Source organism: Camelina sativa, chromosome 6 (genome assembly GCF_030686135.1).
Source record: "Camelina sativa cultivar CO46 ecotype springtype chromosome 6, ASM3068613v1".
NCBI lineage: Eukaryota > Viridiplantae > Streptophyta > Magnoliopsida > Brassicales > Brassicaceae > Camelina > Camelina sativa.
This window is the reverse complement of record NC_141885.1, coordinates 13,112,116-13,136,208: the sequence shown is the minus strand read 5'-3', so window position 1 is coordinate 13,136,208 and position 24,093 is coordinate 13,112,116. Positions and strand designations below refer to the sequence as shown.

The window sequence follows — 24,093 nt, the reverse complement described above, 5'->3', positions numbered from 1 at the left end:
CAAAGAGATCTAAGCCCAAAGGACGAAGCTACCACCACAGAAGCCTTCCCACCACGTTCCTAGCCTTGGATCTTCACTTTCATAACAAGATCTCTCCAAAAATGCCTTCAAATCTCACAAACTCTCACAAGAACTCTTAGAAACTGTTTTCTCCTCTTTCTCTCTCAAAAACAACAAACGGCGACCAAGACAAAAATAAAACACGACCTAGGTCGTTTTCCCACTTAAATATCTCGGTTCAATGGTTTTTCCTAAACCAAACCGGTCCAAATCGATAATTAAATCAATCTGGTCGAACCAGAAATAAGTGGTGTCGACCGACACCACATGAGTGTCGATCAACACCCACCCCCAAAACGCAGAGTTTTGGTTCGCGGGCGTTACACCAACAGCATGAGAAGTGAAAGGACCTAAAAAGAGAAGAGATTACAGAGAGTCACCTCCTTCTTTAGAAACGTCTTCCTCGCCATAAGAACAAAAAGAAATCAATGTAAATGAGTAACCAATCTTGGAATATAGAACAAAAAGAAACAAAGATTCATCATGAGAAATTGAGTACTACCTTGTTGACCACAGATTTGGTGAAATGTTTTTCTGACTCGCTGCAAAGAACAAACAAAAGATCATTACAAAGGGATAATTAACACACAAAACAAGAGAACACTCAGTTCGTTGACCCAGATTATACAGAAAATCCAATACAAATCATGTTCTATACACATTACCTACACACATACACATTAACAAAAGTATATAAAGAGAGCAACTTGGATTCCACAATATAAAGAACGATTAACAATATTGAAAACTATTATTAATATAAACTATCTCTTCTCACGTATGTTAGAACTATTATTTGGTTTTATTATATATTAAATTGGGTTGTATTTCAGATCAGATTTATAATAGTGTAACTTATGGATAAGAAGGGGATTATATCAGAATATGCACGTAGACGTAATCTAGAAACATATATCTAACACTCTCTACCACACAGATTTCTACACTAAACCTAAAACTTTACAATCACAGAGAAATAGAGAAAAATTACAGCTACCTTAGAGCAGAATGATCCATAGAGCTCAGGTGCCCTGTACCATCATGTGGCAACATAATCCTGGAACAAAAAAAAGAAAGACAAAGAGAAAAAAAAATCAAAAACACTGGAGAGATTCCCAGATATGAATTAACAGTTGACAACAAAATGAGTAGATAAGGGTGCATACTGTCCAAAAGACTGTTGTAGGTGAATCATTAAACGCCACTCTTGCTAGTCCAAAGTCACAGACTTTCAACTTGCTATTCGCATTAGCCAAAATATTCTTCGGTTTAAGATCACGATAGTAAACATTATCTGTGTATCCAGTTAACAACAGAGTTAACCAATCACCGCAAAATCTGAGTAAGGGAAAAAGAAAAGATAAAGACTTTTCTTACCTATTTCAAAGCATGAAGAAAAAACTGATGGTGCTCGCGAGTCAAGTCATCATTAGCTTTGATGACTTGGTGAAGATCAGATTCCATAAGCTCAAACACAACGTTTATATCTTTGAACACTTTTTGAAAGGTGGCAACATGATGCTTTTGATTTCAACGATATCAGGGTGCCTTAAGAGCCTAAGAAGATTAACATCATGGAGGATACAGAGAGCATCAGAGACATGTTCAAAGACATCATTAATCTTCTTAATAGCAACTTTCTCTCAGTATGTGTATCAATAGCTGTACAAACAACTCCATAGCTTCCTTTCCCAATAACTTCAAGAATCCTATAACGGTTAGCATCACCATACTCTGTGAAAAACTCCACCTCCTTCATGTTCTGTACAAATTAGTTCCCCCAAAAAAAAAAGAAAAAAAACAAAGAATCTTAAGATCTCTCCGATGAATCACATTCACGAAAAAGGGTACTCAGATTCAACAAAGAAACAAACCTTCTTCTCCTGACCTTGTTGCATCATCCTCTTCCCAGTAACCAAACCAAACAACACAAAGTCATGATAGAAAGATAAACAAATCGTTCAACAACAAAAGGAAACCAATACCGCTCAATAACCCTTATCGTCTTCTCCCCTCCAAAAAAAAATCAAAATTTTAAAAACCCCTTTCAGTGATCTCGTTAAAGATCGCAAATAAACAAAAAAATATATGAGAGTAACTCAAAGAAAATGGCGATTCTTCGATTTACACAAAATCCCAAAAACCAAAACCCGATCGAGATTTTAATTTTGATTTTAATTTATTTAGAGAAAAAACCCTAGATTCTCTCAAAAGAACTCCCCAAAAATCCAGACTGACTCAAAAGCGAAACAGAGAGCGATAAGAAAATCTAGAGATCTTCAAGATCCAGCGTATAAACAGCGAGGAAGAAAGGGAAGAAATCAAGCATGTTCCTTTCTTTAGTTTTATCCATCTAGGAGTAAAAGATCTTATGTGTATTAATCGTTATAATTTGATTGGTTAGCTATTTTTATTGATGTGTCAGTTTCTGCTTTATTACAAAAGCTGAGGTGTGAGTAGCTGGTGAAAAATAAGGAAGTTTTATTGTATTGATATGTGTGTAATATAGATATATCATTTATTACAATTATACTCTCAGCGAGTTAAGAGTGTCGCCATGATTGTTGCCTTGTAGCTGAAACCCTAAAGTTAATTAATGAACTAATGAAGGAAAATCGTTTTCATTGTTGGATTAAAGAATTGCCAAGATTCCTGCTTACTCACAACGATCTCAATTTTAAACAATAGTTATTTCAAACTATAGAAAAATGAACATAGAAAACAATTTATACAGGGATGACCTTCTTTTAAGTTGATATTTTTAAGACAAGTGCATGATTAAAAAAAGAGGATAACAAAGACGGCCTTGCATAATTGTGGCGACATTATGAACTTGGGAAAATCAGAAAGAAGAGAGAAGTTATTAAACAAATATAACAAAGTTGCAAAATTTTGACTATAAATAGATGACCACACCTAGGAATTTAAACCATCAAAGTTTGAAGTTAATCCAAAAGAAAAACAAAAAGAACAAGTTTCAGCGAAGGCAAAGCAAAGAAGAAAAGAAATGGCAAAGAACCTAATCAACTCCATCAGCTTTACTGTTTGCTTGGTTGTTCTCCTGATGGCTTTAACTGGTATAATATTAGTTTTACAAAGTTGATCTCATCTATATATTTTACTTTGCAGTTGCCTCTTAAGTATCTTCTGCTGACGAATATGTCAACATCTAGGAATCCATAATACTGAGGCTCAAACCTGTGGTGCTGGTGGATGTCTTACGGCCGCTTCACGTGTGTTCCTTGGCGAGTGCCCGTCGGCCCACGGTACAACAAATGCTCAATGTTGTACGTGTTGCGTAGCCACATTCGGTACTCCTCCAGTCTGCTGGGCGGTTGTTGAGGGAACTGACCGTCACTGCCACTGCTACAAAAAGGCTTAAAAATAACCTCATTATGTAATTACCAAGTGTGACTTTTGTTCCCTTTCGGTGTGAGGACATGACATTTGCGTGTGTTTATGTTCAAGTTCTTTTGCTTCCAAATAAAAAACATTAAGGGCAAAGCTTACCATTGCTTGCCCCCTTCTCAAATGTAATCTTATCTTCTGTGCACTTTTATTTCATTCATCATATATAATATAATCATTTTGTATTTGTGTCCGTCAATCCATTCCCGCCTAACATTCTAAAACCGGTTATTAGATATATCGGGCCACGTGCTTCTTTCAAACACAGTTTTAAATAAGAATTACTTTAAGAGACTTTTTTTAAGGTGAGTATTAAATCTCTTAGAGAGTTTTCATAACAAGAAGCGGTTCCTTTGTAGTTCTTCTCGAATTACCTAGTTGATCTAGGTTTCACATTGGCATACTGCACCAAGAGGTTTTGGTTTTTAAATTTTTTTAAAAACTCAAAATTAAAAGAACAACTATAAAACAGTAAAACGCTCAGAACACTCTACTTTGGTAACACCTAAACGAGTAAAAGAGTATTTTACTCACCTTTTTTTTACGCAAAAGAACTTTATATTACTTAAATTTGGTTATTACAAAGAGTTTCTTGTAACCATTGAGGTAGTGTTACAGATTCCGCATAATAATCCATTACAAGAGAGCCTTTCTTAGCTAAACAATGAGCAACATTATTATGAATTCTTTTGGTAAACTTAAAAGAGATGGAATTGAATTTTGAAGCCCAGAATTGGATATCCAACAGAAAATTTGTTATTGCCTTAGTCCTTCCGGTTAGTGCTTTGATCAAGCCCTCGCAATCACCTTCAAAAATCACATCTGTGTAACCCCTAACCCATGTCTGCTGCATTTCTAGTAAGACTGCCTTTGATTCTGCGAAAAGAACTGATGCCGCATTATGTAAGTTTGCTGCTCCCCATCCTAATGGTGCTCCTTGATAGTTCCTAATAATCCATCCACCAGTTGCTGTTGAAATCACATTTTAAAACTTGCATCTAAATTACATTTTACCAAAGAGGGATCCAGAGGTGTCCATGATGCCCGTGTAGGTTGATTGGAATTTTGGTTTGAGAGTATTGAATTGTTAAGAATATGAATCCAACTCATTGTCTCGTCTTGAGCCAATAAGATTGTTTTAGAGGAACTCTCTCGTAAGCCATTGAATACTTTGTTATTTCTTGCCTTCCATATTCTCCATAATGTCCAAAATGGTAGTAGAGAAGTTAAACTGTGAGTCTCGTCTTCTAGTGAATATTCGATTATAAATGTTGGTCTCTGCATCCAAGCCAAACTGGATTCGGTTGAATAAAGAGTCATCTGACATATGCCAAGTCATCTTTGCAAAGGGACAGGTGAATAGAGCATGTAGGATAGTTTCTTCTTCTCGATTACACCTTTGACATATTGGGTCAATATTCATTCCCCGTGAGACTAGTCTAGTAGTTGTAGGAAGGGGTCTCGAGGCAACTCTCCAGAGAAAGTGTTTTATTTTTGGAATCACTTATAGCTTCCAAATTTTCATTTTTAACTGAGGAGAACCGTGAGGTGGGATAGGTGGGGGGACAATGGCCGTTGGAACATGGGTTACAAACCAGTAACCAGATTTGACAATATAGATGCATGTTGTTGTGTAGTTCCAAATGAGGGTGTCAGTTTTTTCAACCATTAAAAGATTTAGTTGTTGGAGAGGTTCCATGTCCTCAGAAACAATCATGTTTTATATTCTTTAAGAATCCAAAAACCGAAACAAACCGTTTGTGGCAATTAAATCTTCGAGTTTAAAAGTTTGGATGTTAGGTTGTGAGGTTATTGGGCATGGTGGATGAGAATCAATGACATTATCCGTTCCTATTCGAATATACTTACCATCTCCAATGATAAAACGTGATCCTTTTTTGATAAGCTTGAGACCAATGAGTAGTGAAGACCACCCATAAGATTGGTTCTTCCGGGGTTTAGCGTCTAATATTGACTCATCTTTGAAGTACCTGGCTTTCATAATACGGGCAAGCAGCGAATTTGGATTATGAATTAGGCGCCATACATGTTTTGCAAGTAGAGCATCGTTAAACTTATCCAAATCTCTGAAACCTAAGCCGCCTTCATTTTTTGAGAGTTGTCACTTTGTCCACGCAACCCAGGGAATTCCTCGGTGATTTTCACCTTTCTCCCACAAGAAATTCATGAGGAGAGATTCAATGTCCGCCATAACCCCTTTTGATAATTTTAAATATGACATCGCATACACTGGCATCGCTAAAGCAACAAATTTAAGCATGATCTCTTTACCAGCCGAGAGAGATATCTTGAGCTACAGTTTGAAGTTCTATTCTTCACCCGCTCCAAGATATATTCAAACATTTCTTTCTTTTTACGACCAAATTGTTCTGGTAATCCTAGATACTTGCCACCGCCACCATGGCTTGATATGCCAAGAACATTTTTTAAGCGCACTTGTGATGAACCATATACTCATGAACCATATGTTATTGTGGACTTATTTGTGTTTATTTTCTGACCTGAATAATGCTCATAAACATCGAAAACATCCTTTAAAGCTTGACAATTCTTTTTATTTGCATGACAAAAGAAGAGGGAATCATCAGCAAATTGGAGATGTCTTATTAGAACAGAGGATAATTAGGTACGGTGACAAAGGGTCACCCTGTCGAATACCTCTTGTTGGATGTATAAAACCATATGGAGCTCCATTTATAAGAACTTAATACTGAATAGTGTGACACCCCGGTTTCAGAGACTTGCGGAGAGGTTGAAAAGAATTGATTTGGCCACCTATGTCACCAAAGTGCACTTATCTTTTCAGTCAAGGGTCCTGAGAGAACTCCAGAGTTAAGCGTGCTTGTGCTAGAGTAGTCTTAGGATGGGTGACCTTCCAGGAAGTGACTGTCGGAACTGTGTGAGTGAGGACAAAACACAGTGAAAGATCATGTGGTGATTTGTAGGGACGGTAACAAGTCTTTAAAAGCCTCCCGGACGTAGCAAACTGGCCGTCGGATATGGATGGCCTTAGGGGCCTCTAGTGAGAGGACGTGAAGCCCATTAAGGAAGGTGGGTCCATGGACTGGGATTGGACATGGGGTCCACTAAGAGGTGGCGGTCGGGAAGTTACAATTTGTATCAGAGCTGAACCCAGACGAGTGTGGAGTCAAGTGGACTAACACCTTCAGGGGGTGACGGTCTTGGTGCGCAACGAGGACGGTTCGGTTTGTTAGTGGGGCTGAATTTTGACACTCCAGTTTCAGAGACTTGTGGAGAGGTTTAAAAGAATTGATTTGGACACCTATGTCACCAAAGTGCACTTATCTTTTCGGTCAAGGGTCCTGAGAGTACTCTAGAGTTAATCTTGTTTGAGCTGGAGTAGTCTGAGGATGGGTGACCTTTCGGGATGTGACTGTGGGAACTGTGCGAGTGAGGACAAAACACAGGGAAAGATCATGTGGTGATTTGTAGGGACGGTAACAAGTCTTTAAAAGCCTCCGAGACATAGCAAACCGGCCGTCATATATGGATGGGCTCACGAGCCTAGTGAGGGGACGTGAGGCCCATTAAGGAAAGTGGGCTCATGGACTGGGATTGGACATGGGGCCACTGAGAGGTGGTGGTCAGGGCGTTACAAACTGACTTCACAACCGCCATCATCCAATTAATCCATTTGTCGCAGAATCCAAATAATCTCATTGTGGTTTCCAGGAAGTTCCACTCCACTCTGTCATAAACTTTGCTAACATCGGTTTTGACTGCCATGTATGTTTTAGGATCTCTTTTCCGGACCTTCAATGAGTGCATTACTTCATGTGCTATTAGGACATTATCTTGGATACATCTACCCGGAATAAAAGCAGCTTGTGCATTAGATACTATGCCATTGAGATGGGATTTAAGCCGTTTGACTAGACACTTAGATATGATCTTATATAGTACATTGCATAGAGCTATAGGACGGTAATCTAACAGTGTCTCTGGTATCAGACAAATGTTTGTATGATTGATGCTCGGTTTCATTGTAGATGTTTCAAAGAATGTTTTTACTTCATGAATGACATGGTTGCCCACCGTTTCCCAGCATTGTTTGTAAAATCTAGCCGTTAAACCATCTGCTCCAGGAGTTTTGTGTTCCCCGATTAAACAAACAACATCATATATTTCCTGATCTGAGAAGTCTATAATCAAATCAGCATTAGTTTCATTTGTTACAGATGGGACAAAGTCAGCAAAGTCCTGTGAGGAAACTTGATGTCCAGTTGATGTGAACATATCTTTAAGTATTGCTCTGCGTGATCTCCAATCTCTGTTGAACTGGTGAAAATGTTCCCATTAGCATCAGCTATGGAACTGATGGTATTTTGAGATCCTCTTGTTTTTCATCTATATATGCTTTTGTAAGTTCATCCTGCAATTGTGGAATTCGTAAACGGGCATTACAGTTCATACTCTCCATTGTTGTATTAAGCTGTCGTTGAAGTGTCTTAATTCGAATATAAGCATTTAGATTGGATTGGTGTTTGAGTTGGGCCATAGCTTGAAGACAACGACTAATTCTTCTTGTGATTGATATATCTGTATTCTCATCATCATTTCACCAACTTTGTTGTACAACCTCCTAAAATGATGGAATCTCACATGGTCTTTTGTCAAATTGAAAAACTGTTCTTCGATATGGTTGAGTGAGATTTAACCTTAATAGCACCGGTTTGTGATCTGAACCACCAAAGTCGAGAAATTGTGCTTCTGCGTTTGGAAAGCTTGCAGTCCCTACAGTGTTAATCATCGCTCGATCGAGACAACATTTCACTGTATGTGAATAACGTTCCCCAACCCAAGAGAACTTATCACCTCGTGATCTTATATCCATTAAATCACACATGGAGATCATATGTCTGAAGTCCCTAAAGGTCCTTTCCTCTCGTAGGGGGCCACTTAGTTTTTCCTGGTTGGAAATGATCTCATTAAAATCACCTAGGAGAAGCTAAGATTCATTTCGAAAATGAGACAAAGCTTCCAAATACTCCCATGAATGATGTCGTTAGTTTTGTACCGGATGTCCGTAGACACAAGACAACTTCTTAAACCCAACTTCTTAAAAACTATACCCTAAAAACTAAATTTGTCAATCCAAATATATATAAAAAAAATATTCTACACTTTTAAAGTCGATTTTGTTTTTTGTGCTGCCGATATTTTTTGAAAATAACACTTTTGTGATATTATGGGAAAAAAATATTAAGTGTAGTATTTTAAGAAAAAAAAAACTTGAAATGTGATATTTTGAGGAATTCCTCTTAAAAGATTAGACTATTTTTGTTTTTTGATGTATACTATAGTTTTAAGTATTAACAATATCTTTTGAATATAATAACTAAAAACAAACTAATATGGTTTCATATCAAATCCTAGTTTTAAAGTTCTCATTATTTAACAATTTTTCGAAAAAACTAATAAATAATTTTTGTCCATAATTAATAAGAGAGAGAGCAATTGAATTTTTAATTTGAAAACTAATAATTATTTAATGAAATTTTGTTAGAAATTCCCTTTCTGAGATACCCCTTTTCAAAAATACATTTTTTAAACATTTTTATTTTTTGCCTTTTTTAAACAATTATAATATGTTAACTTAATTTAGAACTTTCTTTTATGTACAAATTCTCTATTTTACATTTAGCGTATAATTTTAAGTGGGTAGAGTTTAGTATTTGGGGTTTAGCATTTGTTTATATATTAAAAAAGAGATATTTTTGAAAATCGACAAGATGAAGGAGTATTTTTGAAAGTGACCTAGAAAAAATATATTTAAAAGAATTTTTTAGTTTTATATTTATTTTTATTTAAAAATATATATAAATGATCTTAAGACCAATGACATTTAACATAAACCTTGTTTCCAATGACATTTTTGAATCGGTATTAATAAAAGTTTATAATATTATTAATCCAACGATACATATTATATGAGTGAAATCCTCATTTTCTATTTTTAAACATTATTAATATTTGAAATATCAAATTAAACAGATTTAGATAATATTATGTATCTATTGTATTACGGGGTAATTCGTAGTTAACACTTTTATATATAAATATATGCGCGTAAGATAGATATATCATTTATTACAATTATACTCTCGTAGCTAAAACCCTAAAGTTAATTAATGAACTAATGAAGGAAAATCGTTTTCACTGTTGGATTAAAGAATTGCCAAGATTCCTGCTTACTCACAACTATCTCAATTTTAAACAATAGTTATTTCAAACTAAAGAAAAATGAACATAAAAAAAACAATTTATACAGAGATGACCTTCTTTTAAGTTGATTTTTTAAAGACAAGTGCATGATTAAAAAAAGAGGATAACAAAGACGGTCGTGCATAATTGTGGCGACATTATGAACTTGGGAAAATCAGAAAGAAGAGAGAAGTGATTAAACAAATATAACAAAGTTGCAAAATTTTGACCATAAATAGATGACCACATGCACCTACGAATTTAAACCAAAAGAAAACCAAAAGAACAAGTTTCAGCGAAAGCAAAGAAAACCAAAAGAACAAGTTTCAGCGAAAGCAAAGCAAAGAAGAAAAGAAATGGCAAAGAACCCTCATCAACTCCTTCAGCTTTACTGTTCTCTTGGTTGTTCTCCTGATGGCTTCAACTGGTTTAATATTAGTTTTACAAAGTTGATCTCATCTATATATTGTACTTTGCAGTTGCCTCTTAAGTATCTTCTGCTGACGAATATGTCAACATCTAAGAATCCTTAATACTGAGGCTCAAACCTGTGGTGCTGGTGGATGTCTTACGGCCGCTTCACGTGTGTTCCTTGGCGAGTGCCCGTCGGCCCACGGTACAACAAATGCTCAATGTTGTACGTGTTGCGTAGCAACATACGGTACTCCTCCAGTCTGCTGGGCGGTTGTTGAGGGAACTGACAGTCACTGCCACTGCTACAAAAAGGCTTAAAAATAACCTCATTATGTAATTACCAAGTGTGACTTTTGTTCCCTTTCGGTGTGGGGGACATTTGCGTGTGTTTATGTTCAAGTTCTTTTGCTTCCAAATAAAAAACATTAAGGGCAAAGCTTAACATTGCTTGCCCCCTCTCAAATGTAATCTCATCTTCTGTGTACTTTTATTTCAATCATCATATATAATATAATCATTTTGTATTTGTGTTCGTCAATCCATTCCCGCCTAACATTCTAAAACCGGTTCCTAGAGATCAGAGTTAGAGAGTGAGAGAATATACATATATACATAAGCTGAGAGCCAAGGAGAATTGCTCATAAGAACAAAACAAGAGAACTAGTTTTTTAACAATATTTTCTTCATATTCCTTTGGTTAAGAAGAAAAGAAACTAACTACTAAATTAACCACTAAGAAACGTATATGGAGACGTGGGTGATACAATCCCACTAATTAATATAGGAGAAACAACAAAGCAATAACATAACCACATCTGTTTTTTTTATCTAAAACCTAGTTGATGCCGCTTTACTTCGGTTATGTGCTCATCATGACTGTGGACGACTTTTCATTTAAGGGATGACTGGTTTCAAGCATGATTAAAAATTTAAACGATTGATTTACTGGTTGAAAACGAATGTGTTTGTAAAAATATTTATAATTTTTTAATTAATGGTTATGATGTCGTAAGTGTTTTATATAGAAAAATACGGTTCTCTTCCAGTTTGCGACATGGTTATTGAATGATCGGACAAACACTGCCACTGCAAGAAAAATGCTTAAAATAACCTTTTATATTTATGTTATGTACCAAGTGTGACATTTGTGTGTATTTATGTTATGTTCTCTGAACTTTTATCCAATCATAATATATAATAAGCTCGTTTTGTATTTGTGTTCGTCAATCCATTCCCGCCTAACATCCGAAAACCGGTTATTAGATATATCCTTGAGAAAGAGTTTTCTTATATAAAAAGGCCATGCATTGCTTCTTTCAAACACAGTTTTAAATAAGAATTACTTAAAGAGACTTTTTTTTTTGTACCTTGTGTTAAATCTCTTGAGAGTTTTCATAACAAGAACCGGTTCCTTTGTACTTCTTCTCGAATTATCTAGTTGATCTAAGTTTCACATTGGCATGCTGCACCAAGAGGTTTTGGTTTAAAAAATTAAAGAAAATTTCAAAATTAATGAACAATCACAAAATAGTAAAACGCTCAGAAGTCAGAACAATCTACTTCGGTAACACCTAAACGAGTAAAAGAGTATTTTACTCACCAAAAAATACCAAAATACATGTAATATATTTAAAAAGGTATACTTTGAACATTATAAATAATGAAAACCATAAATAATTATTAAACAAATACAAGTTCTAGTGAATAAAATAAAATATTTATAGTGAAACATTAAAGTTAAATAATGATTAGTATTTTAGAATTCATGTGAATAGATACCACTAGTAAAAAAATATGTATAGGCACAAAAATTTTAGTGGCTGAGATAAAAAAAATAGTGGCTATATGATAAAATAGTCAGGTTTGGTCACCAAAAAAAATCGTGTTTAGTCACGATTCGTGGCTATACAATATGATTTTTGTATTTCGTGGGTTTTCGTAGCTGCTTAGCCACGGTTTAGTCATGCGTATATCGTAACTGATTTGTCACAGAATAGTCATTTCAATATTTATGGCTTTTTTTGTTACGAATTAATTCTGACTAATTCATGATTTTCTTATATAATTTTATCAAAAAATAATGACCAGCACCACGGCCCAGTCCAAGGTTTTTCCACGGTCCAGAAGCCTCTCACGCCGTCTCTTGTCCTGCACTTAAGAAAAGAAGATGTTTCTACCCTTACAAAACCCTAACCCTAAACAAAATCCTATAAATACTCTTCAGCCCTAGGGTTTTGGGGTGTGCTTCCTTTGTCCCTCTAAGTTCTTCATCCACGCCACCAGCAGCCGACCTAGAGACGAACAGAGACTCCTCTACCGCCGTTGAAGCTCGTCCTCTCTCACCTCCTCTTAGACGCCATCGCCGAAGACACCAAATCTCTACTCTTATTTCTTTCATATTATCATTGCTTTTGCGATCAAATTAGTTTTGTGACAAATAGAGAAGTTTCCTTTCAACCCCTTTTTGTTATCTGATTCCTTTTTGATGCTATACTTTATAATATCAATTTCGTTTCTTTGCATCATGAGCGAGTAGCTTACTTTGTTGGGTTTTATGGGGTGATTCAAGAGGAATTAATGGTTCGCTTCAATTAGGTTGTTAGATATTATTTTCGGTTTTATTACAGAGTTCTTTTGGGACATCTTTATCTTAATGCTTATGCTTGGATTGATCACCAAGTACTGATCTAGAGAACGGGAGCGCTAACCGTGTTATCCTACTTCTCTGAACTAGTGTTATACCAAAACCTTGCTCGTAACCTGCGTAAGTTGAGTTACGAAGTTTGGTGAATGTATCGAACTTGTTTAACTAGCTGGTTGACAAGCGTAGTTGCCTGCGAAAGTTGAGTAATGGGGTGTGAAGACTTTAGACTTTCATTCTATGAGAATAGCTTGTTAGTTCATTAGTGTTTCGTAGTTGAGAACCTAGACCGAAAATTAGTATTTACTTGTTAGATCTTACACTTAATATTGCTTAGAACCATGAAAACCCTGAGATGACTCCCAAAACGCCCAACGCCTTAGTCTTATAGTTTTAAACCACTTTTATTTACTTTTATTTATTTGCAATAGTTATTAGGTCTTAGCCATAGTTTCTTCTCTTCTTTAGTCTTAGCCATAGTTTCTTCTCTTTTAATTCAATTTGTGTTTGCTATTACTTTCTGTGGGATCGATCCTAAAATACTATACTGATTAACTGTACACTTTCAGTCGTTGCGTATTCTTTTCAGGTAAAAGATTTGGAGTGAAATTCTAAACACATCAAAGCTTTTTGGCGCCGTTGCCGGGGAGTAACTAGATGTCCATTAAATTTGATACGAAGTTTCTTCTAAGATACTTTGAATTTTTCTTTTGAATTTTTCAATTTTAATTTCAATTTTCTTGTTTTTCGATAACCTCTATTTTCCCTTTTAGTTTATGTTTTTGAATTTTGTAGTGCATGACTAGGAGTCAACCCTCCGGAACCGTATCTCCAATTCAAGACATTGATCGACTAGAACATGAAATTAGGAAGCTTCGAAGACAACAACTCATGGCCGAAGAAAGGAACCAGGACCAAGGTCTCCTTAACCTCGACCAACCGCTGATACCTCCTGCCCTCAACGAGCAAGGAGAACCAATTCTTGCACAAGGTGGTAACCCCAACCTTGTAGCCGCTGATCCGCAACTCGACCCTGAAGTAGGCCGAGACCATCAACAAGCTCCTCTTGATGCTAATCCTCTAGGCGTGGAAGACAACCTCGATGTTCCTCCTCACCAGCCTGCTCTCGTCGCTAATCCACCACTACCTCAAGTTGGCGGAAGACAACCTGCTTATGTGCACCCTCTAAGACGTGCTGCACCTAACCATACCATAGCCGATTATAATGCTCCTAACCAATTCGTTCAAGACCGTGCTGCTATCCCTATCACTCATCCTCCACGACGTGATTACGAGATTAAACCTAAAATTATTGGTTTGGTGAAACAAAAATAAGTTCCATGGCCTAACTACCGAACTTCCGATGGACCACATTGATCTCTCTGAAGAAATGTGCTCTACAACAAGAACCTATGGAATTCCCGAAGATTACTTGAAGTGTAAGCTTTTTCCGTTCTCTCTAGCCGACTAGGCTCATAGATAGTTAAAGTCTTTACCTCCTGGATCCTTACTAGCTGGGAAGGATACAAGTTAGCCTTTCTCAACCACTTCTACACCAAGTCGAGATCCAACTCTCTTCGCACCAAGCTGCAAAGTTTTCAACAAGGACCGGTCAAAAAATTTTATAAAGCATGGGAACGTTTCAAGGACTATGAACGTGACTGCCCCCATCATGGTTTTGCTCAAGGTAACCTCTTAAGTACCTTCTATAGAGGATTACACCCTAAGTATCAACTATCACTCGACACGGCCAGCAATGGAGATTTCACTACGAAGACCGTTCAAGAAGGACGAGCTCTCATTGACAACCTTGCTGCAAGTAGCAGCAACACTTGCACCGATTTTGATAGAACCATCCGTTCTAGCAATTCCGACGCTAAGGAGATTTCTGACCTCAAGAACATGATGAACCAACTTCTAAGGAACCAACAACGTGGAGTCAACTCTTGTGAGACTATTAACAATGGAAACATGGAGCCTTTCCAAGACGATTCTTATGACCAAGAAGAAGAATTCAACTATGTTGGTGCTCAAGGATACTACCAAAACCGAGGGTACAACAACAACTTCAACAACAATTTTAGAAATACTTCTAACCTTTCTTATAGGAACCCAAATGTGGAGAATCCCCAAGATCAGAGCTATCCTCAGCAAGCTAACCGCTTTCAAGGAAAAAACTTCGGTGGAAACAACAACAATAACTTTCAGACGAGAGCCCAATTCAACAACAACAAGCCGCCTTTCCAAACCGGACCAGCCCAAGCGCCTACCTCTCAAGATAATGCCTACGTCGATCAACTCAAAGATGGATAACATCTATACTGAACTGAATGGGAAGTTTGAAAGCATTTCTATCCATGTCAAGAAGCTTGAAACTCAAGTCGCTCAAACCGCTAATGCTGTTCCACGCCAAGTTGGTGTACTTCCGGGAAAACCCGAAGAGAATCCTAAAGGATATTGCAATGCTATTTCAGTCGTACCAGCCCTCCCTTACCGTGACGCCAAGCCTATGGTACCACTCTATGACTCTTATGAAGATGTTATTCGTATGACATGTCCATTTGATGAAGAAACCGCAAGCCACTACCCCTTAAGGAGACTACCTAAAGCTGAAGACCCATGACGTTTTGTTTGCTCATGCTCCATAACAGGCATTGAATTCTCTAACTCTCTTTGTGATTCTGGTACTAATGTTAATGTTATGTCAAGAAGTGTAGCCGATACACTAGGATTGCGAGACATATCGCCATCCAACCTCAGCTTAGTCTTTGGAGACTCATCACAGAAGGTTCCCAACGGATTTGTTCGAGACCTACAACTTGTAGTAGGAGACTGCATAGTCCCTACCGATTTTCACATCTTAGAGATGGAAGACAAGACCGAGAGACCTCTGATTTTAGGAAGACCATTCCTAGCTACTGTTGGAGCTATCATCGACCACAAGTCAAAGAGGACAACCTTTGCTAACATCAACAAGAAGAAGTCATATCCGACTATCTCTAAGCCGAAGCTATGGCCAACCAACTCATTAGATGAAGAGCCGATGGATCCTAACATAGACAAGCTGAAGCAGTTCGACCATTCTGCATCCACAAGTACCAACAACCTGCTAACCAACCAACTCGAAGATGTAGAGAAGAAGATTATGCAAGAGAGCCACCTGATGCCTACATTGGAGAAAGATACAAGAGAGCTTGTCTAAGGACAACCGACTCTCCTCACCCTGCTTGAGAAAGCAAGCTAACGTCGAACCAACGACATTAAACAAGCGCGCTTCTTGGGAGGCAACCCATGTCTAGTAAGCTTTTATTTTTAGGATTTATTTTCTTTTACTTTTAATATTTTTGCATTTTAGTTTCACGTTTTCATAAAAAAAAAAAACAACAAAAAAAATAAGGAAGAAGAAGTCAATGGATTGGCAATGCACACTATGACTAGTGGCAAGCACCACCTAATGACTGGCCATGTTCAACCTGACCGATGCAAGCCGAAGGCGAAGGATCATCACCATCCTTGAGTGATTGATGCCGAGATTCCCCACCAGCCATACCGACCATAGCAAATGCCATGTCCCACATCCCACGTACCGTGTACCATATCCTGCGTACCGCGTACCGTACCCCACCGTACTTGCTGCTTATGTCCGCGACCATTCATCCGTGTACCGCGAGACTACTCCAAACCACCACCATTCTCACCACCTACCATCACCATTCTTTCATTTCGGTATGTTTTTATTATTTTTGTTTTCTCATTTTTATTGATGGTTTTAGGTTTTTGTTTCAAGGAGGATGCATTTAGAGATATACAAAATAGAATTCGAATGAACTTAGCCTAGTTCATACTCGATGTCAAGCAACCAAAGGAAGTACAAACGGTTAGTCACCACATTTTCATTCCACAGCCGAATTCTAAGACAATTTTTGGGCAACTATAAACTGTCTAAGATTCGACACAACACATTCTATCAAGGTGACATTGTTCTTAAACTCTATACTTTTCCTTATGATTTTTAATCCTCAACTCTTTCTTTTTTCCCACCGAGGACGGTGTGATTTAAGTCTGGGGGGAAGGATTTTCCATCCTATACTAATGCTACTTTCTATTTTGTTGACTTGAGACCTTTTTCCACTTTTTACATCAATAATTTTGACATTTTTATCGAGTCACATTTTTTATATTGAGTCAAAACTAGCAGGGGATTATGTTCTTATTCTAACGGTTTATTTGATTTGGATTAACACTCTTATGACTTTAGATTATGCTTGACAACAGAACCAAAGTCTGGAAAGACTGTGAGCTAACTCAACAATCCCCCAAGTCCCTATTCGATGGATATTCAGATGATCTAACGTTTTCTCTAATTTTTATAGGACCTAAACCGGACTCAATTTTCAAGCCATGGGAATTGGTATACATTGGACTAGATCTCTACATTCAAGCCACACAAGACATTGCACTTCTTCACAAGTATGTTCCCCTCTCTCTTCCCTTCAATAATATAAAAAAAAAAGAAAAAAAAAAGAGAATAAAAGATGAGATGATTTTGATAAGTTTAGAGAGGTATGTAAATTACCTGGGACCTAATTATTCTACTCTTGAGTCAAATGATCACACAAAGCTTGGAAGCGAGGGTTAGATCAATTACCGATGACCCCATTATTCGCCTACATCTTTGATTAAAAAAAAAAAGAGAAGAAGTGAGAAAATGGAGAGGAAATGAATCATACGAAGAAAGTCTTGGCTTGAAGAGAGTCTGCAAGCCTTTGATCGATTTTCCCTTGGTAAGATTTCACTTTTTATTATTGCTTTAATTTATCTAAAGAGATGACAATTGAGATTCTAGAGACTCTAAAGAATTGTGGGATCAAAGAGCGTTGATGACTATCATGGTGGATTACAAATGGAAGTTCCTAATGTCAAGGCGAAGAAGAGTGCAAAGAAAATATCCCCAAAGATAAGTGAATTCCCATTTTTCAAAACCTCTTTTCCATGATTTATTCTGATTATTTGCTTGAGGACAAACAAAGGCTAAGTCTGGGAGAGTTGATAACATCATTATTTCAGGTATAAAAGGTCTATTATCAAGTATTTTAGATTTCAAGAAGGTTTTACAGGTTTTATAGCAAAAAGGACCAAAAGACAAGGAAAACATGTTTCAGGACAGATTCAGAACTTTACAGGACGGGACACTTTTGAAGACCTTCCACAACTGACATTTTGACGTGCTTGGCGCCTATGGAAATCCGAAAGAGTCATCTTTCTCCTCGAACTAGAATCAAGTCAACCCATTCATTCATCCCGAAGTTATCCCCGATTTACCGAGACGTGTTATAAACTGACGTGAAGAGAAGCAACCAGCCGATGGTCTTTTATTCAAGGCCTGACCAGCGACCTTCACCACGGCCCAGTCCAAGCCTCCTACACGGTCCAAAAGCCTCTCACGCCGTCCCTTTTCCTGCACTTAACAAGAGAAAACGTTTCTACCCTTACAATACCCTAACCCTAAACAAAACCCTATAAATACTCTTAAGACCTAGGGTTTTGGGGTGTTCTTCCTTTGTGCCTCTAAGTTCTTCATCCACGCCACCAGCAGCCGACCTAGAGACGACCAGAGACTCCTCTACCACCGTCGAAGCTCGTCCTCTCTCACCTCCTCTTAGAAGCCATCGCCGAAGACACCAAATCTCTACTCTTCCTTATTTCTTTCATACTATCATTGCTTTTGGGACAAAATTACTTTTGTGACAAATAGAGAAGTTTCCTTTGAAACCCTTTTTGTTATTTGATTCATTTTTGATGCTATACTTTATAATATCAATGTCGTTTCTTTGCATCATGAGAGAGTAGTTTACTTTGTTGGGTTTTATGGGGTGATTCAAGGAGAATTCATGGTTCGCTTCAATTAGTTTGTTAGATCTTATTTTCGGTTTTATTATAGAATTCTTTTGGGCCATATTTTTCTCTTAATGCTTATGCTTGGATTGATCATCAAGTACTGATCTAGAGAACGGGAGCGCTAACCGCGTTATCCTACTTCTCTGAACTAGTGTTATACCGAAACCTTGCTCGTAACCTGCGTAAGTTGAGTTACGAAGTTTGGTGAATGTATCGAACTTGTTTAACTAGCTGGTTGACATGCGTCGTTGCCTGCGAAAGTTGAGTAACGGAGTTTGAAGACTTTAGACTTTCACTCTATGAGAATAGCTTGTTAGTTCATTAGTGTTTCGTAGTTGAGAACCTAGACCAAAAATTAGTATTTACTTGTTAGATCTTACACTTAATATTGCTTAGAACCATAAAAACCCTGAGATGACTCCCAAAACGCCCAACGCCTTAGTCTTATAGTTTTATTTACTTTTATTTATTCGCAATAGTTATTAGGAAAACCAAAACCCCAATCTCTTCTTTAGTCTTAGCCATAGTTTCTTCTCTTTTAATTCAATTTTTGTTTGTTATTACTCTCTATGGGATCGATCCTAAAATACTACACTGATTAACTGTGCACTTTCAGTCGTTGTGTAGTCTTTTCTGGTAAAAGATTTGGAGTGAAATTCTACACACATCATTGCCCATCCTTTAGAAACAATGACATTTTGTGATGAAACTATGATCGTCCTTGAACAAAGTCGGCCACCAGAGACCTGATTGTAGAACCTTTTGAGCTGTCTTGAACATGGCAAAAATGACCTCCATATGTGGAACCGTGGCAATGCTCAAGCACTCCCTGCATTTCTCCTTCTGTTATACATCTTCTAAACAAACCATCAGAACCTTTTTTGAACAGACAAGGCTCATCCCATAAATAATGGTTAACCTCTCTGAAAAACTTTTTCTTCTTGTAAGGATCCATGTCTTCAGGAACCTCACCACAGACCTTGAAGTTTACAAAATCAGCATACCATGGCGCACTCTCTACATCATTCACCATACACTTGAATCAACGATTGTTAACCTTTGTATCATGCATCTCCTCACAGAATCCAACAACTAGAAGTTGTTCATATGGCATTGAGTCATCTATAGGGACAACATCTTCAACCCTCATCCTAGACAATCGATCTGTAACACCGTTTTCTACTCCTTTCTTGTCAAAAATCTCCATGTCAAACTCTTGTATAAGAAGAATCCATCTTAAAAGTCTAGGTTTGAGTAGATGTGTCTTAAGGCTGCATGATCCGTGTATATTGTGACCTTAGAACCTACCATGTAGCTTCTAAATTTCTCAAACGCAAATACAACTGCTAGAAGTTCCTTCTCTGTTGCATACTTTCCTTGAGTCTCATCCAAGCTGCGGCTTGCGTAGTAGATGACGTGAAGTTTTTTGTCAATTTTCTGTCCTAGAACAGCTCCAACAGCGAAGTCAAAAGCATCGTACATAATCTCAAACGGATGATCCCAATTCGGTGCTTGTACTGTAAGTGCTGAAACCAAAGCCTCCTTAATTTTGCTGAATGCCTCAAGACATGCATCATCAAATTCTAACACCACCTCCTTGCATAACAACCTTGTTAATGGTCTTGCAATTTTTTAGAACTCTTTGATGAATCTTCTGTAAAACTCAACATGTATAAGAAAACTCTTTATGTCCTTTACTATCTTTGGCGGTTGAAGCTGAACCATGACTTCAGTCTTTTTTTTTGTCAATCTTAATCCCCTTCGCTAATATCTTGTGTCCTAGGACAATCCCTTCTTCCACCATAAAGTGGCACTTCTCCTAATTGAGTACCAGGTTAGTCTCCTCACATCTTCATAATACACTGTATAAATTTAACAGACATGAGGAGAAAGTGGAAAAGTATACAGAGAGGTCGTCCATGAACATTTCCACTGACTCCTCAATTAAATCCGAGAAAATTGATGTCATGTACCTTTGGAAGGTAGGAGGAGCATTACACAAACCAAATGACATAAGTCTATAGGCAAAAGTGCCATAAGGACAAGTAAATGTAGTCTTTTTAGAGATTTGGAAAAATCCACTATACCCATCAAGGAAATTGTAATAGGGATGATTAGCTAATCTTTCTAACATCTGATCAATGAAAGGCAAAGGAAAATGATCTTTCCTAGATGCAACATTCTACTTTCTATAATCAATAAACATCATTTTTGATTACTGTAATTCCTCCCTTCTTAGGCACACAATGCACTGGAGATACCTAAGTACTATCAGAGAAAGCATAGCTAACTCGAACATCAAGTAGTTTAAAGGTTTCTTTCTTTACTACCTCGTTCAAGTTAAGATTTAGTATTCTTTGGGGTTCAACACTAACATAAGATTCGTTTTCAAGATTGATTCTATGCATGCAAGGACTATGTGATATTCCCTTGATATCATCTAATGAATAACCTATAGTCTTCCTATACTTATGCTCACTTACTAGCAATTCCAATTCATCATCACTTAACCTAGCATTTACTATGACAGGGTAAATAGAGTTGGTTCCTAGAAAAATGTACCTTAGTCCAAAAGAGAAAGATTTAAATTCTACTTTTGGAGCTTTCAGTTCTGACCAGTCATCAGTGAAGGTGTCCAGTGACGTCGGTGCTTGGTGCTTAGTCGTGTGCCCATTCGAGTGTTTTGAAGTTTCTGCCTTTACTGCACAAACCTCTCCTTCTGACTTAGGTAATTGCTCAAACACCTCTGGTCCACCTTTTTCTTTATGGGAATCGAGCAAATTCTTGTAACAAGTTGTTTCCTCATGCAAGAATCCATCTTCTCCATCCTCTGTCAAAGCTGTCTTAAGATGGTATTTCTCAGCTAATTCTTCCAACAACTCATCAGTCGTCTGATCCATTTCTTCAATATAGAAGACTTGTCCTCCTATTGTTGTTTTCTTCAAGGTGTCCTTGATGTCAAATTTCATGGTGAAGTCTTTGCCCAATCAATGATGGCTCTAGTAGTTGATAAAAAGGGTTTCCCTAGGATCAAAGGGTCCTTAGGTTCCTCATCCATTTCCAATACCACAAAGTCTGTTGGCACTTCTACAACTTTAATCCTGACAGGTAAGTCTTCTAACAAACCGTGTGGGAGCCTCATAATTCTATCTACAAGGATGAGGGATATGTTGCTAGCTTTATACCTTGTACAACCCAATCGCTTAGCCATAGAGAGTGGCATAAGACTAACAGAGGTACCAAGTTCACATAGACATCTATCAAAGGATAGAGGACCTAGCAAACAAGGTAGATTGAATAATCCAGGATCCTTGACTTTATGGGGAACAATCTTCTTCTGAATGATAACACTGCACTCATGACTTAGTAACACCATACCCTGAACTTCCTTTGTTCTCTCCATCACCAAGTCTTTGAGGAATTTATGGTAGTGAGGAACAAGTGGAAAGGCGTCCAACAATGACATCCACAATTCAATATCCTTATCTTGCTTTCCGAAAAGAGTTTTATACTTCTCAGAAAGCTGCTTCTTAAATCTCACTGGAAACGGTAGAGGTGGCTTGTATGGTGGAGGAATGCATCTCACAGATTTGTCCTTGGAAGTAGCAGGTTCCTTAATAGCTTGATGATCAGATTGCTTGTCTGATTCAATTGGATCATTGATCACCTTGATTGGATCCTTTATTTGAGCTTTATCTTGAATAAAATCCTCCTCATCTAACCCCTCAATGTCCTTAGTGACGTTAATAAATCATTCTCTAGGAGGCAATGTTTAACCATTCCTCAAAGTGATGGCATTAGCAAACTTTTTGGGATTCTGAACAGCTTTTCCTGGGAGTTGGCCATGCTTTGGTGCAGAAGTAGAAGCAGTTTTTCCTTCCATATACTTCATCTTAAAATTTTGTGTTTCAAACTTGATATTCAGATAATTGTAAGAGCTTTCCATTCACTGATTAACCTCAGTAAGCTTCTTGACAGTTTCCAGAGAACCAGTGGCCTGACCTTGGAGAAGTTGTTGTAGCATAGTCTTCATTTCCTTGTCTGGAGCTTGATCAGGCTGAACTTGTTGAAGTTGGAATCCTGGTGGTGGTCCTGAGGGAGCTTGATAGCTTTGTTCAAATTTTTGTTTGGGCACATAGCCTAGGTTATAAGACACACAAGCTTTTGTTGACCTTGTTGTCATTGTTGAGGAGGGAACACCTGAGGGGTTAGATGAGGGGTTAAATGTTGTTACTTTTGTAAGAAAAATTAGGGTTTGTCTTGTATGGGTTGTAACCCTTGTTGTATCCACCTTGAGTCTGAATGTAGCTTATCTCTTCAGACTGCTCACCCTCCCCATCTAGAAATTGGAAAGGATCTTCCTTATCTAGGAAGTGAATATTCTTCTGTTAGCTAAGCAAAATGCGGTCAAGCTTCTCATTAACATTCCTGAGGTCCTTCTTGTACTTCTCCTGAGAACCAGATTGTGACACCCCGTTTTCAAGAACATGCGGAGAGGTTTAAAAGAATTGATTTGGCCACCTATGTCACCAAAGTGCACTTATCTTTTCGGTCAAGGGCCCTAACGGCTCATGTGACATAGTACACAGACTCAAATAAGAAACCTCTCCTAAGACTTTAAAACCAAAAGAGAAAAGGGTGAAAAAGAAGAAAAGAAGTTAAAGGGTAGCACTAGGATCAATTGGGTTTAGATTGATAGGATAAACACTTTGGGTGCCTTTGGGTAGACAAGGTTTTGTTCTTGTATGTGTCTAAGTGTTCTTACCTTTAGCATTCTTCTAAAGCTCAATCCATTTTTTATGAGAGAACCTTGATATTGATAAGCCCTACTCTAAAAAGAGACCATCATTGTCTCTAAACCTTTTACTGCCAAGCCAAATGAGTTTAAGCATTGCATAGAATTGATTCATGTTCTTGATTAATGAATGTTAAAGGAAATGGTTGATTTGAATGCATGTGGATGTCTAAGGCTCAAATCAGTGAAGGTTGTGATATGCTTGTCTAAAGTCTTTAAGTATAGCTCATTCAACTTGCATCATAGTACTAGTAACTTGGACATTGATTCTAGATAGTCTATTTGCAAGCTTTAGGAGCTGAGATCCCACTTTCAAACCTCACCTACCTTCTTTTGTCTTGATTATTTGCTTGAGGGCAAGCAAAGACTAAGTTTGGGGGTGTTGATGTTCATATATTTTACCTTGTTTTCCCTTAGTTTATTCACAACTTTTGCATCTTTTGCTATCAATTTAGGCCATTATTGTGTAGCTTTAGGACTAATCATGCATTAGAGTATAGTTGCATTGCATTTGCATCTTTTCATGCATAAACAGGTGATTTTGGAGCTTAAGGAGCATGGAAGCAATGCTGAGGAGAAGTGAAGCAATCCTGAGGAGAAAACAAGAGAGTTAAGGCTGTAGAATCAAGGT

At 37.5% G+C, this 24,093-nt stretch overlaps 3 protein-coding genes and 2 pseudogenes across 3 annotated transcripts; 1 reads left to right on the top strand and 4 right to left on the bottom strand.

Moving 5' to 3' along the window:
• Positions 1 to 1,986, bottom strand: part of LOC109133308 (U-box domain-containing protein 30-like) — a 35,100-nt pseudogene extending 33,114 nt beyond the window's left edge.
• Positions 1,987 to 2,992: 1,006 nt separating this feature from the next.
• LOC147942517 (defensin-like protein 206) lies at positions 2,993 to 3,653 on the top strand. Its single transcript, XM_087455545.1, has 2 exons — positions 2,993 to 3,137; positions 3,234 to 3,653. Exons 1-2 carry the CDS (start codon positions 3,068 to 3,070, stop codon positions 3,440 to 3,442), a joined length of 279 nt encoding a protein of 92 aa, XP_087311671.1. The 5' UTR covers positions 2,993 to 3,067; the 3' UTR covers positions 3,443 to 3,653.
• Positions 3,654 to 14,348: 10,695 nt separating this feature from the next.
• LOC147942516 (small nucleolar RNA R71) lies at positions 14,349 to 14,448 on the bottom strand (annotated as a pseudogene).
• Positions 14,449 to 19,709: 5,261 nt separating this feature from the next.
• On the bottom strand, positions 19,710 to 21,567 carry LOC147942515 (uncharacterized). The gene is made up of 4 exons (XM_087456095.1): positions 20,959 to 21,567; positions 20,574 to 20,801; positions 19,976 to 20,263; positions 19,710 to 19,856 (listed from the first exon to the last, which is right to left on the bottom strand). The coding sequence occupies exons 1-4, from the start codon at positions 21,565 to 21,567 to the stop codon at positions 19,710 to 19,712; spliced, it is 1,272 nt and encodes a 423-aa protein (XP_087312221.1).
• A 65-nt stretch (positions 21,568 to 21,632) lies between these two features.
• Positions 21,633 to 22,850, bottom strand: LOC104698858 (uncharacterized). The gene is made up of 3 exons (XM_010414246.1): positions 22,626 to 22,850; positions 22,445 to 22,559; positions 21,633 to 22,384 (listed from the first exon to the last, which is right to left on the bottom strand). Exons 1-3 carry the CDS (start codon positions 22,848 to 22,850, stop codon positions 21,633 to 21,635), a joined length of 1,092 nt encoding a protein of 363 aa, XP_010412548.1.
• Between the last annotated feature and the right edge of the window lie 1,243 nt (positions 22,851 to 24,093).

Bases quoted from the DNA above. Each gene is read 5' to 3' on its own strand.
- LOC147942517 (XM_087455545.1), top strand. From the start codon at position 3,068: ATGGCAAAGAACCTAATCAACTCCATCAGCTTTACTGTTTGCTTGGTT. The intron at 3,138-3,233 runs GTATAATATTAG...GTCAACATCTAG, and splicing joins TCTCCTGATGGCTTTAACTG to GAATCCATAATACTGAGGCT.
- LOC147942515 (XM_087456095.1), bottom strand. From the start codon at position 21,567: ATGGATCAGACGACTGATGAGTTGTTGGAAGAATTAGCTGAGAAATAC. The intron at 20,802-20,958 runs GTTAGCTATGCT...TTCATTGATCAG, and splicing joins TTAAACTACTTGATGTTCGA to ATGTTAGAAAGATTAGCTAA. The intron at 20,264-20,573 runs GTATACTTTTCC...TTGTTATGCAAG, and splicing joins TGTTCATGGACGACCTCTCT to GAGGTGGTGTTAGAATTTGA.
- LOC104698858 (XM_010414246.1), bottom strand. From the start codon at position 22,850: ATGACAACAAGGTCAACAAAAGCTTGTGTGTCTTATAACCTAGGCTAT. The intron at 22,560-22,625 runs GTTAATCAGTGA...CAAAATTTTAAG, and splicing joins CTGTCAAGAAGCTTACTGAG to ATGAAGTATATGGAAGGAAA. The intron at 22,385-22,444 runs GTTAAACATTGC...TTGAGGGGTTAG, and splicing joins TGCCATCACTTTGAGGAATG to ATGAGGAGGATTTTATTCAA.